At 36.2% G+C, this 20,501-nt stretch overlaps 1 protein-coding gene across 1 annotated transcript in view; it reads right to left on the reverse strand.

Annotated features, from left to right (window-relative positions):
• Window positions 1–6,919: 6,919 nt before the first annotated feature.
• The window catches only part of LOC148951845 (uncharacterized), a 223,015-nt gene continuing 209,433 nt past the window's right edge, over window positions 6,920–20,501 (reverse strand). Inside the window, exon 21 of the mRNA XM_089089083.1 lies at window positions 6,920–7,247. Within this exon, the coding sequence (XP_088945209.1) occupies window positions 7,167–7,247 (81 nt within the window). The 3' untranslated portion in view covers window positions 6,920–7,166. The remainder of the gene's footprint in view (window positions 7,248–20,501) is intronic.

Consider the following 20,501-nt stretch of genomic DNA (forward strand, 5'->3'; position numbering starts at 1 on the left):
GCCCACTTTGTACCTTCAAACATATAGACTCAAAATCCTTGTATAATTCCACTTGAATTAATATACCATAAGCCAACCTTTCTGCTGAAAAGTTGGTTGTGAGGGAGGGGGTTCAAGGGCCTCATTTTGTTCTCCAATTAAACGAAACGAAAAGCCCTACATGACTGCAGTTTCAACAAGTTGCAACTTTTAAGTCGCAATATGAAATACTAAATGAAAAAAAACAACTACTAAATGCATACTAAACGAATAACGTAAAGGCTAATATTAAAGGCAATATTAAATGGAAAATGCAAAACGCAAAATGCAACTTTGGCACTTTGGTCACCTTAAACCCAAACACAAGTAAATGTGGATGGTTCTTATTTTACCGTAAGGCCAGTTTCCACTCTTAAGTTCCTAAACTGGTTAGGTTTATTAGAAAGCAAAGCAATTTTGCGAAGATTATTCTCCATGAAGACTATGCACAGGTTGATGGACATGCATATGCATGCCAGTTTGACATCAAATTATCACGAATTTGAGCCTGATCTAGTTCTGGATATAACCCATTCTTTGTTTATTGTTGAACATGAAAACATAGGGGATTAGTAAAGTTAGCTTCTCAGCAAATTGAAATAAGGAACAGCTATGTCATCCAAGCTAAAAAAGAGATTACTGAAAAACAAATGAATGACACACTTAAAAAATGCTTTTATTTATCAAAGTTAAGGCTTTATCAAGCGACTCTCGCACAGCGGTTTGCGCCTTGATTAGAGGCACTGGCGGAGTAGCTAGCGCGCTAGACTTCGAATCTTTTGTTCGTGAGGACGATGGTTCGAGTCCTGGTGTCGCTTCTCATTTGGTTTGGAACGGAGGCTATTTGTGTGACTCTGTAAGCTTAACCGGAGTCTAGCCAGCTCTAAATAAATACGGCAAGGTAAACAGGAAGGGTGTGCCAAAACCCGGGATGGCTGGCCCCTGACCCGCCCATTACACTTCCTGGCTGAAGAGCCATGAAACAGAGATCAGCACACCCGGTAGGGACTGTAAAATCCAATGCCGTATTTTTTTTTTTTTACTCTCGTATAAAAAACGGATATTCCTCTGAGGCACAAAAAGAGAAAATATGCATTTTTGAATAATCAAAATCCGTAAGTGTTTCAAAAATGGAAAGAAAATTTATTGTAGAATCCAAGAAGCAGTCGATCTAGAGTAGTTTGGGGATATGGTGAGATGGATTTCAGATTTTCAAAAAGTATCTCACCTTTTAAAGCACCATAGCCAAAATGGCCCTCCCCCTGCCATGAATGATTATTTTGTTTCGCAAGTATATTCTTCGTCCCTAGACTGTCTCCTTCTCAGTTTCTCAAGTCAATTTACTCTCACAAACATTAGCCAAAAATAGTCCCAAGTTTAAAAGCTATATTTTTTCTGGGAAAGTCAGTCTTGTAAACACAGAGCTTCTGACTTCTAAATCCATGTGGAAACAAGAGGGGAAAAACACAGGCGTTCAGAATTAGATCTGTCATTTCAGGACAATGCTGTAAACAAAGAAACAGTTCTTAAGAGAAACAAACTACGCTATATTTCAACAACCCCGTGAATAACGTAATTCAGTTTCATGTGATCTGAAAATGGCGTCGTTCCACGGCAAAAAGAACACCCTTTGAATCAGGATTATCGAGACCTTATACAGGAAAATTACAACCCCCCTCCTTGAACAAGAAGGTAGATCACTTTTTCCGCAGGAACAGCACTAACATTTCCTTTTTTTCTTCGTCACTATTGGAGCACTGGAACATCATAGAAAGCTGTTTAAGGGCTCATTTAAAAGCTAATTCTTATGCCTTATCATTTTTTATAAATTTGACTCGATAAAGCGATCATAAGGTACCTTATGGTGTCCTAAAAGCACAATTTGGGTGATATTTCCGAAAAAGAAAGGCTTGGACAGACACACGGAGTAACGAACATCATAGAGAGCTAATTTTGGACTCATTTATGAACTATTGTTATATCTAATCACTTCTTATAAATTCGACTTAATAAGACAATAAAGTGCCATATGGCACCCAAAAGTGCACTTCGGGTTATTTTTTCATTTTTTTAATGAAAATAATAATAATAATAATAAAATGATTTAATTAGTCTTGTCGATGGAAAAACTCCACGAACAAATTTCCCCTGGATAATTCCCCCACCCCTACGAAAATTATCATCCACGGAAAATCCCCCCACTCTGGAAATTTTCCCTTCATTTAAAATAACGATTGTATCTTTAATTTAAAAGTATTCGAAAAATAAAGTTAGAATTACTAACTTACCCACCAAGCATTGTTTAATAAAGAATATCCTGAAAATCTGAATAATTCTTGGAAATATTTCGGCATAAATCTTGGATTAATCAAAACTTGCCAAGGATACCAATCGGAAGAGAAAAATTGACACCTAGAGTTTGAAAATTACCTTCTCTTTTGTATGTTTCTTTAAAAAAGCTGAACCAAGAAATATTAGACAGACGTTTTTTCTTGGGCGAATTAGGGCATGGAGGCAGGGGCGCAGCTTAGGGGAGATGGGGGACTCCTATTATACAGTGAGGAATGAAATTTTTGCAAGCAACACGCGTAATAAGAAAACGAGGCACCTGGACAACCAAAAACCCGACTTGAATTTTTATTTCCATATTCCTTTGTGCTATATTTTAATTTGAAACAGCCTAATTACACCTTATGTCCGCATTTGTTGGCACACTGGACGATTTTGTCGGCATATCCTTAATATCCCCCTCCAAACTCTAGCTGCACCCCTGCATGAGGGTGAACATTTCCGGAGGGGGATGTACACCGAAAACCGTTTTTATGTCTAAAATTCCCTTCACCATGAGAAGCTCGGTCTCCTAGTACTGCATGTTAAAACTGAAAACAATAGAAAAAGATTATTGGTTGACACCGCTTATATGTGCATGCACAATTTCTAAATAGGAGACATATATACATATATTGTTTGAATTCACTTTATCCTACTTGCAGCAGACTTTTCATGTCGCATGCTGATGCAGATAGTGCGAAATGTGGAAATGTTACCAAAAACTCAATCAGATTCACCCGAAAAGCTGTGGCGACTGTTAAAGTCACAGAAACGAAGTACTGATGGTGATGTGAAAATATCTAGTGAGGAGTGGGAAAATCACTACCGGAGTATGAATGAATCCGCGAACCTTAGCTTCAATACGGAATATGAAAAAAGACTTCAAGCCTCACTACAGGTTTTCCCTAATCACCGTAGCTTAATCAATATGATTGCTGGTCAAATTATAGCTGTTGTTATGAAACTCACAAAAGAGATAGCAATGGAACATGATAAAATTAAAAGTGAGCACCTTAAGTTAGGTTCGAAGCTTCTTTTTGAGTTGATTACTACTACTACTAATAATAACTTGCCGTAGCACCAAGCCGCCTTAGCCCAACACAGCTACGCATGCTCCTCCTCCATCCCAATCTTTTCAAAGCCTCCCTTTTTACACCCTCCCACGAAGTTCCCATTTCCTTTAAATCTTTGTTTATGACGTCCTCCCACCCCAGACGACGACGACCTGCTTTCCGTTTAGCCTTAGGCGGTTGGCCGAAAAGAACAATCTTCGGCAATCTGTCATCCTTCATCCGCATAACGTGCCCTAGCCATCTCAACCTTTCTTTCATTATAGCCCTAGAGAGCGATATTGAACAATATTTTCCGTACAGCCTATTGTTTGAAATACGGTCAGTCATTCGGGTTTCTATGGAATACATCTAGCAAATCTTCATCCGCTTTTCGAAGCGCCCATGCTTCAGAGCCATATTTGACTACTGTCATCATTGTAGCTTCCAATATTCTAATCTTGTTTTGCAGACTTATCTTCCTATTCTTCCAAACTTTCTTTTAACTATGAAAAAACACCCTAAGCCTTGGCTATTCTACTTTTAACATCTTCACTGCTCCCACCATCTTTACCAATAATACTACCAAGGTACGTGATGCTGCCCACTTGATCAATCTTTTCCTTACCCAACGTCAACTTTTCATCTTCACTTATTCCTAGCCTTAGCGACTTAGTCTTCTTATTGCACTGCTTTTTTTGATGTGTCTGAACAATGGTATGGTCCCGCAGAATTTTTGTTGTGGAAAGACAACTAATATAAAGAAAAAAGGGGGTGACAAAAGTATATGTTCCTCATTTCGCCCCATAACAGTTTCTTCGGTTCTTGGTAAGGCTTTCGAAAGAATTCTGTTGCTGCATCTAGTCCGGTCATGTGTTACGGGTTCTAAGCAGTTTGGTTTTAAAGCTCGCCATGGTTGTCCAACGGCGCATAGATTAATGAAAAAGATTTTCAGGCGAGTAACCGAGTCAAAGACAACTCTTTAGGAAAAAATGTATTTTCATATTCAAGATCATGAAAGACGTCATTGCTATAGGTTATAGCCATAAATGACATAAAAAGTAAAATTTATAGTAAAGAATGAACTTTAGCCCATAGCAACTGAAATATTAAGATAAATCACCATATGGATGATGAGGCAACATACTTTTCTTTTGACAAGATAATATAATACAAGTATCTTTTGAAAAGTTACTTCTCTTGGGTATGCTGCTATATTTGACTGACTGCTTGATTCCCTGTGGTTCGTCTTTTACTATTCCAACTAAGTAAAAATGATAGGCTTTTTCCTGTGAATGTTTATCTTCGAAAAGAATATGTCTCGTCAAGTTCGTCAAGTAATAGTAAAGAACGAACTCTAGCCCATAGTAAATTAGGTATTAAAATAAAGTGCAATTTTCGACAAAACTTAAAGAAGGGCGAAGGTTAAACCTAGAAAAGAGATCCACATTATCTCACCATTATAGACCATAAAAACCTTACTTAAAATGGAGATCTAAAAGCTTTCTAAAAGCTATTAACAGTTGATAGTTCTCTTTTCCCAGACAAATGAGAAACGATTTGAAACAGTCAAAATTTTAATTGGTTGTTTAAGAGTGGTCTGCGTGCAATTTATGACACAGTGGTTTGTTCTTTACTAGGCTCTTGCTAAGAAATAGCCGAAGAGTTTTTCCTGTGTATGATAAATGTATTGAGTAAAGTAATGCAAAAAAAAATAATCTGAAAGTGTTTTTAATGTTTGGTTAGTATGAGCAGTGATTTAGCCTAACCATGGTCTATTTTAAGACCAAATATTACACACAGAAAAAAGCCTTCGGCTTTTTCTTAGCAGTCCACCCTACAGACTTCAATGGTCAGACTATAACAGATTTGACCTATCTAGTTATAGTACGAATACTATTATGCAAAGCACTAAGTATGATTTTATTTTTCAGTGATTTCTTTCTTTTGTTAAGAAAATTAGAGTCACTGTATATCTACCTTCTTTTTTTGTCAATGATTCGATTTCTTTTCTATTTGCAGTTGTTGATGGTGTATTCCTCTCCACTTTCGAAATTTTAAAACAAGAAAATTTAACTTTGAACTGATGGACAGGTAGTCATTTTCGGACAGGTAGACCAGACCTACATAACCTCAAGAAAGGAGATCTAGCAACATCTATAGTCATTAAAATAAAAAACGTGTCCCTGGATACACAAGACGGAACATCAAAAATGAAAGTGAAGTAGAAAGAATTATTACGTTGGAAGAATAACGCAATAGAAATCTTTGACGCCAACAAACTGTGGTGCAAAAACCCGGTACAAACCTATAAACATGCCGTAAACTCCACAAGTGTTAATTAAAAGTCATTAACCCCTCAGGGTTGTTTATATTCACTGTGGAGTCTATAGTCCATTTTCCCCAGGAAATAGTAGACAACAAAGATGATTCATTTGGAGGTTGCTGCTTGCTTGGTCGAACAGCATTGCCACCTCCACCATTTCCAAATGGATTGGTTTGGCCGTTTATAGGACGTCACTTGCTCTCTAAAGGGTTCGATAAGTAAATCCGAAATTTGAGCTCATATTTTGCTTTAGCTTCATTCAACATAAGTGATGACCGAACCACCAATAGTCGTAATGTCTTAAGCTTCAACGTGCATGGACAGAATTTAACAACAAATCAATTAAGCGGCACATCCATCACAAACACACTAAAGGTGATTTTGAACTACCTTAATACAGCCAAATTTACTTTTTCGATCAGATGAAGCTGTTGAAGAACACCTTGCCCATTCTTTAAATTATGGAATCTCTCGTAACCTTATGGATCTGTTGAAAAAATTATTGCAAGATGCAAACAATTGTGCCAAAGTTTACATGAAACTACGAGAAATGGAGGATGATGTAAATCAACTTGCTGATTCACTGGGACAACAGCCTCGTTTAGAAGACAAGTGACAATGGGAATCAACATACAAAAGCCTATGCCGTAGCCATGCCGGGGACGTCTCCCGTTAATATATATATTTATTAACACACACACACACACACACACACACATATATATATATATATATATATATATATATATATATATATATATATATATATATATATATATATATATATATATATATATATATAAAATTTCTTCATGCTGACTAATGTTCCGTGTGGTGCAGGTAACTATCTGCTGATTCTCTGTCATCGGTCGGGAGTGTAACACATGACCAGAGGCAAATTATCCGACACTAACAGAATCAAAGCCGATGTTTGATTGAGAAATATTGTTTACAAAAATAAAACATATATAGTAGTAAGGAGGACCGAACACGACATAGAATAAATTGCAATCATTTAGAATTAATAATACTACAAGAGAAAGGGAGCTTAAACAGAGAACAGAGATCAAAAACAAAATTTCTCCTCTGAGACTGCTCAGTCATAAAACAAAGAAAAACATTCTAGGCATCGCATAAGCTGGAGTGAGAACAGGAGGGCAGGCAATGTTACCATCTTCAGTCAGTAGGATATTTGGATTAGGTAGCCTACTGCGTATACTTACCGCGTAGTTACCCCCATGTGCACTTCATCTTAAAAAAAAAACAGAATTGTTTGTCTTAATTATGACTTCAAATTCTCCTTAGATTCGTCAAGATCTACCAAATCTTTTATCATTATACGTTTAAAACATGCAGTTGACATTGACCTTTTCTTTCAATGTTTTATTAATGGTTTTCAGTACGAAAGTATCGAGTATAAACACTAATGAAGAGAAAAAATATCAATCGGTTTCATCATCAGCACACATAACAAAAAAGGTAAGCAGTATCTGATCCCCAGGCGATTTTGGATCTTTTGGAATCTGAAAGAGAAAACTGAGATTATTCAGCATGTAGAATCTTTCGAATCCTAGAGTTTGGTGGAAATAACAATTTGGAAGAACAGATTGGGGTAAAAAAGGAGCGTGCACGGCTGTGATAGCCTAAGGTGGCTTGGTGCTACCACAATTTATAATAGTAGAAGCAAATTCATTCCTTGGAGGGACAGCTAGGTGACGACAACAAGCTTGTTCTAGGTTACTATTAGTTTGAAAAAAAATCTTAGGCAAGTCATCCACCTGAGAAAAATCGCTTAAATCGCAATTGTATTGAATTACCGTCTTTTAAAAAGATCAGCAATACATTTCCCTTTCCTAAACGTTTACAACGGGTATTTTGTCCTTGGGGCGATTTTGGATTTAAATTTTGACTTTCGTACGTAGCAATACATATAAAGAATATAAATCCGAAAAAATATTTTATGTTAGTAGCACTGTGAACCGCTCGGATAATAATATGATTAGGGAGGAAAACAGATCACTATAAAAGGAGCTCTGGACTTTTGCATGTTTATATAATGCAATAAATTCTATATAGTTAGCGTGGAAGGTCCACGGATCAAATCTAAGTGTGATCATCAGAAAAAAAACGGGCAACAACCATTTTGAGATATACAGGTCTAAAATATTTAAAACATGAATGTATGAGCTAGTGAGATAATAACAGAACATATTTGTTTTATAAAGTCCAAATAGCAAAAAAAAAATCGATATATTTTTCTATATCTGATTTAGAATTGTCAGTATTTTTGTTTTTGTGTGGACATGAAACCGAACTATGTGAATAATTAATTCTTAAGCGTATTAGATGCTATTTTGTGTGGACATGAAACCGAACTATGTGAATAATTAATTCTTAAGCGTATTAGATGCTATTTTGTGTTTAACTTTTTCATCAGTCTACTTTTCTTTTCCGTGTTGTTGTAAGAGTGTTTTTAATAAATAAACTAACTAATAATTTATCTCAACCCATATATACAGATGCTTGCTAATTAGTTTTAAATTTCATTGAGTTCTTTTTCTGCCCAAAAGGGGTCTGACTTACTTTCAATCCTTTTCTTTTACTATAATTATTAAAAAAAAACTTTTCCACAAAAGAAGTTTTTTAAAGAAAAGTAAAGAGCTATATTAAACAAAAATGACCAGAAAAAAGTCATAAAGTGTTCTCAGCTTAAACCTGCCGCAAATTACCATCAATAAATAAACAAAACCAAATACGAGCAGAAACTACAATAAATAGCCGAGTCAGACTCAAAACTAGGAGAAACTAAGTTAAGTAGGGTTTTCGCCCCCCCCATGCCTTCTAAAGACAAGTACATAATTTGCACTTTACTGAAAACAATCTTAATTTCAAGCTGAAGATCATTACCATACTATCATAAATAGCGACAAAGACCACAATTTACCGTTTCTGGATGTATTAATTATTTGTAGCATTGATAAACTGGATTTCACAATTTACAGAAAACCCACACAAAATAACAGATTACATTTTAGATCGAATTATCCCCCTCAAGTTAAAAGAGTTGTTATTACCTCTCTTGTCGATCGTGCCCTAAACATTTGCTCTGAGTCTCATATTACAGATGAACTAAATTTTACTAGAGACATACTTTTTGGAAACGGTTATCCTATTGTCTTTATTAACAATACAATTAGCCGAAGATTGGCAAGACACTTCCGTAAAATCAAGTGTCTTTTACCATGTTAAGTTCCAACCAAGCCCTCAAATATAATTTACCTTCCATATATTCCAAAAGCCACTACAAGTTTAAAAAAAAGTTTGCACACAAAATAATTTTTATGTAGTATTTATCAACAATTTTAAAATCATGAATATCCTAAACTCTGGTAAAGATATAACCTCAGTTACTCGCCAAAGAGGAGTTTATCAAATACCATGTGACTGTGGCCACTTTTATGTTGGTAGAACCCATCAAAATTTAGAAAAACGCCTACAACAACACAAAGATGACATAACTAAAGCTATAAATTCTAATAGTACAAATAATTCTTTTGATTCTGTTTTAAGCAGTCATATCTATGATAACCCTAGCCATAAAATGCTTTTTGAAGAAACTTGCCTTATTAGCAATGATTTAGACATAAAACAGGTTATTCGAGATGCAATTGAAATTAAAATCAAAATAAATAGTAATATTTCTTTAAATAATTTTAAATTGGGATATTTAATAATTTTAAAAGGGATTTGGGGGAATATTCGTTTAATGCCTTATATACAAATTTAATTAGAAATGATTTAACAAATTATATTAAAAAAAACAGTAAATAATTCCACTCAACCTGTTACGGATAGACTTTCTAGGCGGGCTGCCTAAAAGGCAAGATTAGCTTTAAGAGCTCGTCTGTAAGTGTTTTTTATTCCATTTGCAAGAACTGTCTTTTTTCACTTCGCTTGGTGTACCAGTCCTGGTTGAACTTCCTTGAAGTAATGATGCTAGGGCTGTTTTGAAAATTTTAAAATTTTATCTTTTATATTGTTTTTTTTTTCGTTTGCTTTGCTGAGGATGGACCTTGGATATAGGGTCGAAATATTCATTCCACTGTCTTATATACAGCATAGTTGCCATATATACAGCATATAAATAAATACATAAATATATATATATATATATATATATATATATATATATATATATATATATATATATATATATATATATATATATATATATATATATATATATATATATATATATATATATATATATATATATATATATATATATATATATATATATATATATATGTATAGCATAGTTGCCAGATTTAGACGGTGTATTTTGGTATAACAACAGATCACATTGATTCAGCCGTTTTCCGCGCATTTTCGGCGATATAATTCGGGCTACATTTTCCGGAAATAGCCTGTGCAGAAGTGAGCAGCAACGAACATTCAAGAGGCCGTTCAGTACTAGCGGGATTTTTTGTCCTTAAAATGCTGGGATAAGGTGATTCGTGTGTCGCACCTCCCACGGGCCTTATCTACCGCTAAATCTTTAAAGCTGGTAACGCCGGTGTTGCCAAATTGAACTGAAGGTTTGCTGATAAAAGCTTTGCCAAAATAAATAACTTAAATATGGTAGAACTCTGCCCACGTTGCAAGAAAAATGTAACAAGAGCTCAAGGAGGAATTCAGTGCCGAGACAGCCTAAAATGGCTCCACTTTGGTTGCACAGGCCTTGCGTATAATAAGGAAGCTGCTGACAAACTACGAGGACAATGGCAATACTATAGTTGCAAATTTTCTAGCAATGACCAATATAAAGCAACTCCTCCACCAAAAGCACAAAATACTAGAGGGACTCCGAGAGAAGAATCCACCAACAGCCAAGGTCCCTCGGTAAGCCAGCCTACGAAGCCCAAAGAGATTCATTTGAGCACTAGATTCCCAGATAACAACACAGAATGCAGCTACTGTCACAAAGATGTCGACATTGCCACCTATTTCCTCTGCTTTTTCTGCAACGTGGGACCAAAGTGGGAGCATGCCTCTTGCCAAGGTATAAGTACCGATCTCGTGCTGGTCATGAAGAGAGAAGACAGCGAGTGTCTCCTGTTTAAATACGAATGCCTCTCCTGCTCCAAGCAAAAAGCAGCACTTCTACAGCTTCAAGTGCGACAGCTAACAGAAGCTCATCCTCACATACCTCATGAGGCAACACCTTCGAATCATAATAAAAAACCCTCACCTCACGACATCCAGCCGACAATAAATACAATTATTCAGGTAGAAGTAGAAAAGAAAATAAGAGAACAGAAAAAGATGAATTTTGTAGTCATGGGGCTACCTGAATCTACTGCTGTCAATGACGCTACACAGGTTGTCAAATTGACTCAAGAAAACAAGCTCGTGACATATCACTGAAGAGGAGATACTAGAAGCTGCCCGGATTGGAAGACCAAAAGAAGATGGTAGTCCACGCACTTTGTTAGTTAAGCTAAGAAATCACAAGAGCTTGAGATGAAAAGGCAAACAATCCTGAGGACAGCTCCAAATCTAAGAAAATCATCAAATGAAGAAACCCATACCAAAGTATATATAAACCCAGATCTCACGCCCAGGCAGAGACAAATGCTCGCAGTGAAGAGACAACAGAAGAGGAATGTCCGCACCCAGTGCGATCGTCAAATGGGAAGCAGAGCCATTGGAGGCGAGGTAAAGACTCCAACGAAGAGCAACGGCAAATATGAATTAGAATAACCAAAGCCAAACAAATGTCACCATCCTTCAAGCCTAACAAAAAGCTACTAAAGTAAAAACACTAAAGATACTATATTTAAATGCTGATTCACTACCAAACAAATTATCAGAATAAAAGTATAAATTGTAGCAAAGAACCCAGACATAGTAGCAGTGGTCGAAGCTAAGCCTAAACACTGTCGATATCTCCTAACTTTACCAGAGTTGGCCATCAACGGCTATAAAAGCCACACCTTGAACATAGATCAAGAAGAAGGTCTGGGAATTATTTGCTATGTCTTACACAATTTATCAGTCCAGAAAGTATCATCAACAACAAATGGACACGAAATTATTTGGCTTCAGATATAAAAAACAAACCAAGCAACTCTAAATTTGGCAGCAGTATACAGAAGTCCAAATAACACAGCCGTGAATGACCAAGTACTCTTTAAGGATATTCATTCTATATGTCAAAGATTAACAGAACCAACTCTCATCATTGGAGATTTCAATTACCCTAACATAGATTGGGACCTTCCACACTTCCTAGAGCATAGCGGGTCACCCTCACGGAGGGAATTTCTAAAGGTAGTGAACAATAATTACCTAGAACAGCTTATTAAAAAACCAACAAGCCAACACTACTGGACCTAGTCCTATGCAGTAATACGGAACTAATAAAAGAACTTACTATAAGTCCTCCCGTTGTAAAATCGGACCACGCTACAATTTACTTAGAGGTGATTATAAGTTGCACAACTATGAGAAAAAAAGAGAGGTGGATGTATTCAAAGGGTGATTACAATACCAAGCAAACGGAGCTGGAAGTTTTTAACTGGACTGAAATACTAAACAACACAGATCTAGTAGATGACATGTACAGAAAGTTTGCATTCGTAATCACAGACCTCACAAAGAAGTATGTATCAATAGTCAAAATATTTATACGACCGCCTCTAAAACGAGAGATCCTTGACCTAATAAAAACCAAGCGGCAAGCCTGGGAGACGCTCAAGCAAACCGATACCGAAATTAATCGTAGAAATTACCGCAGAATCGCCAACAAAGTGAGGAAAGCCACTATACAAGAAGCAAGTGAAAAGGAGACGAAAGTAGCCGAAAACTCAAAGATCAACCCCAAGGCGTTTTGGAACTTCGTAAATTCAAAAAGAAAAGAACAGCAGATTATTCCCGATCTTAGAAACTCAGCAGTTTTCCACAGTTTTCATAACAGAGAGCGACAAAGATGAAATTCAAGAGGAATGTAAGCCAGTAGTCACAGGCAAATTTGAAGAAATAGAACTGACAATACAAATGGTCTACACAAAACTAAAAAATCTAAACCCTTACAAATCAGAAGGTCCAGATGGCCTACATCCTAGAGTATTCAAAGAGCTGGCACAGGAAATTGCAGCGCCAATACACTACATTTTTATCAAGTCGCTACAAACAGGAAACCTGCCTGATACATGGAAGCCAGCAACGGAGATACCCCTCTTCAAAAAAGGAAGCAAATCAGATCCAAGTAACTACAGACCTATCAGTTTAACCTTTATCATATGCAAAATACTACAATCTTGACTCCACGTTAATATATTACAGTACCTACTCGAAAGAAGCCTCATTTCACCCGCACAGTTTGGATTTCTCAAGAAAAGATCAGCAAAAAGGCAGCTACTTGTCGCTACAAACGCCTGGAGAAAAAATATGGATAGTAGAATGCAGGTAGATATTTTTTACTTAGATCGCAGAAACACCTTTGATAAAGTCTTACAAAGTCAACTTTTTTGAAAAATACAGTCTATCGGTGTTGGTGATACTATTCTAAAGTGGGTTCTCAATTTCCTGAGAGGAAGATCTCCGCGAGTGAGACTGGAGGGATACCTTAGCAGCAACGAGACAAAAGTCCCAAGTGGAGTAGTTTCAAGGTAGTGTTCTGGGGCCCTTACTATTCAATATTTACATAGATGATCTCCCAAATAACATAGATTCTGAGATACTGCTTTATACAGATGACACGAACATCTTTCGCGCAATAACAAGCTTTGAAGATACAGAAATACTACAGCAGGACTTAAACAAAATAGCAGAATGGATGAAAAAATGGAGCATGGAAGTGAATACAGAAAAAAATTGTCATGTTCGGCTAGGCCCGAAACACATTTCTCGGCACTACTGCTTTGAAGGACAACAGATACCTATACAGGAAGAAGCGCGAGACTTGGGAGTGACAATAGACAGCGACATGACTTTCACCAAGCACTACGAGTCAATCTACGAGTCAATCTCTAAGTCATCACAAGTCTTGGGAATTATTCGAAGAAATTTCACTCTTACTGACTCAACACTGTTTTCTACACTCTTCAAATCATTAGTGAGACCAATGATCGAATACGGTCATACAGCAGTCAGACCATTTTTTCAAAAAGACAGCAATGCAATAGAAAAAATCCAAAGAAGGGCTACTAAAGTTGTTCCATCACTTTAGAGACTTATCATACCGAGACCGTTTGAAAAAATTGTCGCTCCCAAGTCTCTCATACCGATTTTTGAGAGGAAATCTTATTGAAGTATATAAAATATGCAACAGATATTACGACAACATCCCTCCAGAAGGGATAATAACATTCAAGAATAATAACCCAAGAGGTCACGAGTCTAAGCTAACCGAAGAACGTTTCAGAAGAGATGTTGATAGATGGGCATTCAGCAACAGCATTGTCTCCGAGTGGAACGCACTACCATCAGAAACTGTCAACTCAGATTCAGTAAATGCATTTAATAACATGATTGACTATCATTATAGTGAAAAAGCATTTGACTATTTAAATTTTTGTAGATAAAGGCGCAAGTCTGTTTTCGCAATATATTATTATTATTATTATTATATAAAATTTCCCCATTGTTCTACTTATTATTCACACTATCATTACCAAGATTACTGAAAAAAAGATAAAAAACAAAAGAACGTGGAGAAAGCTTTTAGAATGGATGACAATCGAAACTTTCAATTTTCAATTGAATGAGCTGCTTCCGAAGTTTCTACGACAACTCCTTCTATACGAAGTGCCTTGTCAAAAAAAAGAAGAAAAAGATAATTACTACGTTGTGCCCACATCATTCTTTACTTAGGCAGGGCTACAGCGATGCCTATGACTAGTACCTTTTTTTGTTCCAATCATTCAGCAATGGATCAGCCGCATACTAAGCATGATTTGTCTTTTTATCACATTTTTAAAGGTCTTTTTTTGCGACAATAATTTCATTTATTATCAAGTTCCTTTTTAAGCATTTTTCTACTTTGTGAGTATTTCGTAATTTAAATTCTAAAAAAAAGAAGAAAAAACAGCAAAAAGTTTGAACCGTGTAAACTAAAATTATGCATAGAAAATCTTGTCAGTTAAAAAAAAAAGAGAAAAAGGCAAAAACAGAAAGTGAAACAAATTGGAACAAAAATACGATTTTTAATTTGCCATAAAAAGTATAGAAACTTGCAAACTGAATCGTTTCGAGATTCATGTCATAGGCAGCGCAATAGCGCTGCCTAAGTAAAGAGCGATTGGGGCACACCGTGTTATTCATTTTTTTTCTTTTTATCAAGATACTTCGTACAGAAGCAGTTATTGAAGAAACTTCATTTGATTGAACTCATTCGATTGGAAATTGAAATTTCTGGTGCCCTTTTTTAAGAGTAAAAAGTGAATGGAGAGCAACCAGCCCCCCCCCCCCGACCTATCATTCCACAAAACAAATTCAACCAAAACTTACAGATAGCCATTTTTTTCAGCATAGTTAAAAGGTTCAGAAACTATGACTGTGGGGATTAAAACCCCTCCACAGCCCTCGGGGCACGGGCTGCAATTTAATCAATTCGCCCATTGCTTGCGTATTGTATGTTAAACTGATAAAGAGGTTATGTTTGACATTTAGTAATCAAAAAGACCGAGAACATGCAGGAGAATCTTCCAGAGAATGTTAAGGAGAGTGTTGCACTAAATCAAAACACCTTATCTGCATACATGTTATCAAAAGGGTGAAACTCAGGAATGACTAAGGGTATTAATTTGGAACTTTCAGGGAATGATGAGGGGGATGATCAATTGACCAAAAGGCAATATTTACACACTACTAATATTACTAATGCTGCTGCTACTACTACTACTACTGCTGCTACTACTAAGACTAATGCTTCTGTAGTGACTTCTACTAAGGCTGAGAATGTTGTGGTAAAAATTTGAGGGAATGTTGAGGGAAGTTTGAACTAAGTAAAAAAATACTATGTGCATACAGATTTTCAAAAGGGCGTATCAGCAATATTTTAGAAACGGCTTACCGCATCAAGCTGAAACTTTCAGGGCATGATGAATGGGATCTTCAACTGACCAAAAGGCAATACAGGTTATCAAAAGGGCATATCGGCAACGCCATAGAAACACCTTATAGCATTAAGGTGAAACATCCAGGGCTTGATGAGGGGGATGTTTAACTGAACAAAAGGCAAGATATTACTACTCTAGCTAGTAGTACAGCTACTATTGTTAGTAGCTTACTACTAGAACTAGTAATAGTACTCCAACTACTATTACTGTCACTACTGCTACAGCTAAGGATAAGGATATGAAGGTGAGAATTTCAAAGAATATCAGGGGAGAAGTTGAACTGAATAAGAAAACACGGTGTGCGTGCAGGTTGTCAAAAGGGCGTATGAGCAATATTTTAGGAACGGTTTAGAGTACGAAGTTAAATAAAGAGCGATGTGGGATCAATGAATCATTAATTTTTTTTTACATATTTTTTTTTATCTTTTCGCTAAGGCCCTTTGTATAGAAGGAATTGTAATACTTCTTAATGAGCTAAATCGATTGGAAATTGGAATTACTAGTGGCCTTTTTTGAGTCAAAAGCGATTCGAGGGCAACCAGCCACCCTCTCACCCCCAAATCTCATTCCCCAAATTCACCGATCAAAATTTTGAAATAGCTATATTTTTTAGTATAGTTTAGAGGTTCAGAAACTATGTCTCTGGGAACGTCACCCCCCACAAATTACCCCTCGGGGCAAGAGCTGTAAGTTATTCAATTTACCAATTGTTTACATGTAGTCTAGTATTTGTAATTGGGAAAGAGGCCATGTTCGAACTTTAGTACTCACAAAGACCAAGGACATTCAGGTGAAACTTTCAGAGAATATTAAGGGGCGTATTAAAACTAAATCAAAACACGTTATGTACATACACGTCATTAAAAGGACATCATCAGCTCAGAATGATTAAGAGTATTAAGTTGGAACTTTCAAGGAATGATGAGGGGGATCAATTAACCAAAAAGGCAATATTTGCAAGCTACTACTACTAGAACGCCTACTGCTACTACTGCTTCAACCGTTACTACTACTACAACTACTGCTTCTGTAGCAACTATTACTAAGGCTGAAAATATTGTAGTAAAAACTTAAGGAAATGCTGAGGGGAAAGTTTGAATTAAATTAAAAAATGCTATGTGCAAACAGATTGTCAAAAGATTGTATCAGCATTATTTTAGGAACGGCTTACCGTATCAAACTGAAATTTCCAGGGCATGATGAGGGGGATAACTGACAAAAGACAATATGTATATACTACTACTACAACACTACTATTACTACTACTACTACCACTAGCACTACTAACATGATACTAGTACTGCTAAGGCTATGAAGGTGAAAATTTATGACAATATTGAGGGGAAAGTCAAACTATGTCAGTCAAACTACTGCTAATACTACTACCACAACTACTACTACTACTGCTACTCCAACTACTACTTCTGTTGCAAATAATATTAAGGCTAATAATATTAAGATGAAGAATTTAAGAAATGCGGGGGAGGGAAGTCAATCTAAATTAAATACACACTACTACAACTAGTATTAATTCTTCAACTACTATAATGTCACTATTGCTACAGCTAAGGTTAAGGGCATGAAGGTGAAAACTTTAGAGAGTATTCAGGGAAAAAGTTGCACTGAATCAAAACACAATATGTGCATGCAGGTTGTCAAAAGGGCGGATCAGCAACATCTTAGGAACGGCTTGGAGTATGAAGTTACAACTTACAGGGCTTGTTGTAGGGAATGTTGAACTAACCAAAAGGCAAATGTTTGCATGCTACACTACTCCTAAACTGCTAATACCTTTGCTATTGCTACTATCATTACTATTTCTACTACTAATATTGCAACCAAAGCTAAGGGTATTAAGATGAGAGCTTAAGAGAATGTTGAACTAAATCAAAACACACAATGTGCATTCAGGTTGTCAAAAGGACGCAAGAGCAATGGCCCAGGAACTATCTAAGGAAGCAAGTTAATCTTTCAGCGTGCGTTGAGGGTTATTTTGAAAAAAACAAGAAAAAGAAAAAAAAAAAAAAAAAAAATAAAAGGTGTTATGTGCATATGCTACTAATGCTACTACTACTACTACTACTGAAGCCAAGGGTATTAAGTTGAAGTTTTCAGGGAATGTTTATGGGGATGTTGAAAAAAAAAAAAAACAACAAAGAAATGAACAAGATCGTTGTGAACTGAATTGAACTAGATCAAAACGCACGATGAGCATGCAGATTGTCAAAAAGGTGTGCTAGCAGTGTTTCAGGAATGGCTTAGACTATTAATCTGAAACTTTTAGGGCATATTGAGGTAGATTTTGAATCAGCCAAAAGGTACTATGTGCACAATACTACTACGACGATTACTGTAACTACTGAGGTTAATGGTGTTAAGGTGAAAGTCCCAGGGAATGCTTAGGAAAAGTTTTAGCTAAACAAAAACAAATTATATGCATGCAAGTTTTCAAAAGGGCATTAAAGAAATATATTAGGAACGGCTTGGAGTATTAAGTTGAAGCTTTCAGTGCTATGCCCATATAAAAATTTTATTTTCCTTGTTGTTGAGGCTAGGGGACTGTGTACGGAAGTTCCCCATTTATGGTTTTCAACAACAGTGGTTCCAATGGTGTACTTTTGTTTTGCTGTGACGCCTTTTTCGAGGGGTTTCAGGCTTTTTTAAAAATCCCTGAAAATTTGTTTTTCAAAACCAAATTTTACTATTGAGATTAATGAAAATACTGATACCTGAATAAGCTAGAAATGACGATTTTTTCACACTCGACAGCTTTTTCAGGAAAACATTTTTAAACTTTTGATTACTATGGGCTGTTTTTAGCCTTTTTGAGGGCTCAAAATTGAATTTTTCCCAGAACTAATTCCTGAATTTCGAATGGGCACAAAAAAAAGGAATCAAATGTTGTATTCTCATTTTTCCCACCTAGATAATTTGAATATGTATTTATTTACCAATTCCATGGGAAGCAATTGGTCGTACTTTAGAGTCCCAGCCTGTTATCTCTGTACATCTCCATCCTAGAGTGCTCCATCCTGTGCACTCTTCTAGAATTCTCACTAGTTTCATATTTTCAAATTATTTTCTCTAACCTTCATATTACCCTGCTATGGTGACTCAAGCGATGAAAACACGAAAAAAGAAATTAAAATAAATAAAAATGTAAAAATTAATAATGTAGAATATTTTTTCAAAACTCCCTCTTTTCTTCGTTTTTGTTTTTCATACTTTCTCTTTGGTTGCTTAAATTTATATATGGGAGGGGAATTTTCCAAGGGAAGGATTTTCCGCGGGAGAGAGGGATGGGGACTTTCAGGGGTGGAATAAACCTACCACCATTATAATTACCCCCCAAAGGCTCCTTCCTATTAGTAGAAGGCTATCTTATACTCGTGACATGACCACGTGGTCATGTCAGCATTTTTAATGCTGACGGGGCACCAAATATGGGCATAGAGTCCTTAGGGAGAATGATTACGTAATCGGTCAATGACCTCTTTTTCCAAGGTCGATTTATTTGATGTTTCTATGTGTAATAGCTCGGGGGGCGAAGGTTGCATATGCGCATTGAATTCTACCGGGGACAGTGTTATTGATCTAGGAATCGAGGGGGAAGTGAATTTCCAAGAAATTGATTGCGTAATCGAGGGGAAGTGAATGTCCGAGAAAGTAATTGCATGATCGAGGGAGACGTGGATGTCAGAGAACTTGAGTGCGTAATCGAAGGGGAAATTATTGAGTCACGAATGGGACATTATGAAACAAACATGGCTTCTTTAATCTGTGATTTAAATAATCGCTCGGGGACATTATTGATTCATGAATGTGGAAATAAGAAACAAACAGGGCTTCATTGTTGTTTGGCTAACCTAACCTGAGAAATTGATTTACATAATCGGAGGGGAAATTATTGATTCACGAAGGGGAAATTAAGAAACAAACATGGCTTCTTTAATCTGTGATTTACATAATCGCTAGGGGAAATTAGTGATTCACGAAGGGGAGACTTATGAAACAAACATGGTTTCATTGTTGTTTGGTTAGCTTAACCTGAGAAATTGATTTACATAATCGGCGGGGAAATTGTTGATTCACGAAGAGGGAATTAAGAAACATTAAGGCTTCTTTAATCTTTAGGCCTGAGGGATAAACGTTCTTTAGGACAGAGAGAAAAATTAATATTCTATTTTTAAATAGGGCTTCATTGATCTTTAGTGTCAGGAATCATAAATGACATCACTTGTTATCTTGGAATTATGCGGGAGTCTAAAGAGATAGAAATTCTATTTTTAAATACGGCTTCACGGAGGTTTAAGTCGGAGAGATAAATTGATATTCTAACGAAACCATAATAGTTTAGCTAGGAAAATTTATGAGATGAAGAGATTAACGTAGGAAAGGGTTTCCTAGAAATTTGAAATGTGAAAGTACTGAGATGCCAAACAAAAGGAACACGATGAAATTACTTTTAGGGATTATTTGGGCGAAACGGTTTTAGACAGCTTATGGAATTATTTCGGCGAAACCGTTAGAGACATTTTGAAAGAAGATTTTAGGAAAGGTTTTAGAAGAGAATTTGAGGGTGAAACTCTGTGGTCGTTATAATACACAAGTTCCATTTGAACAGTGTTGTGAGGTCCTCTACCCCAACCCCAA

This window comes from Artemia sp. Qi Xiang Cuo, chromosome 5, assembly GCF_049724085.1.
Source record: "Artemia sp. Qi Xiang Cuo chromosome 5, ASM4972408v1, whole genome shotgun sequence".
NCBI classification, from domain to species: Eukaryota; Metazoa; Arthropoda; class Branchiopoda; order Anostraca; family Artemiidae; genus Artemia; species Artemia sp. Qi Xiang Cuo.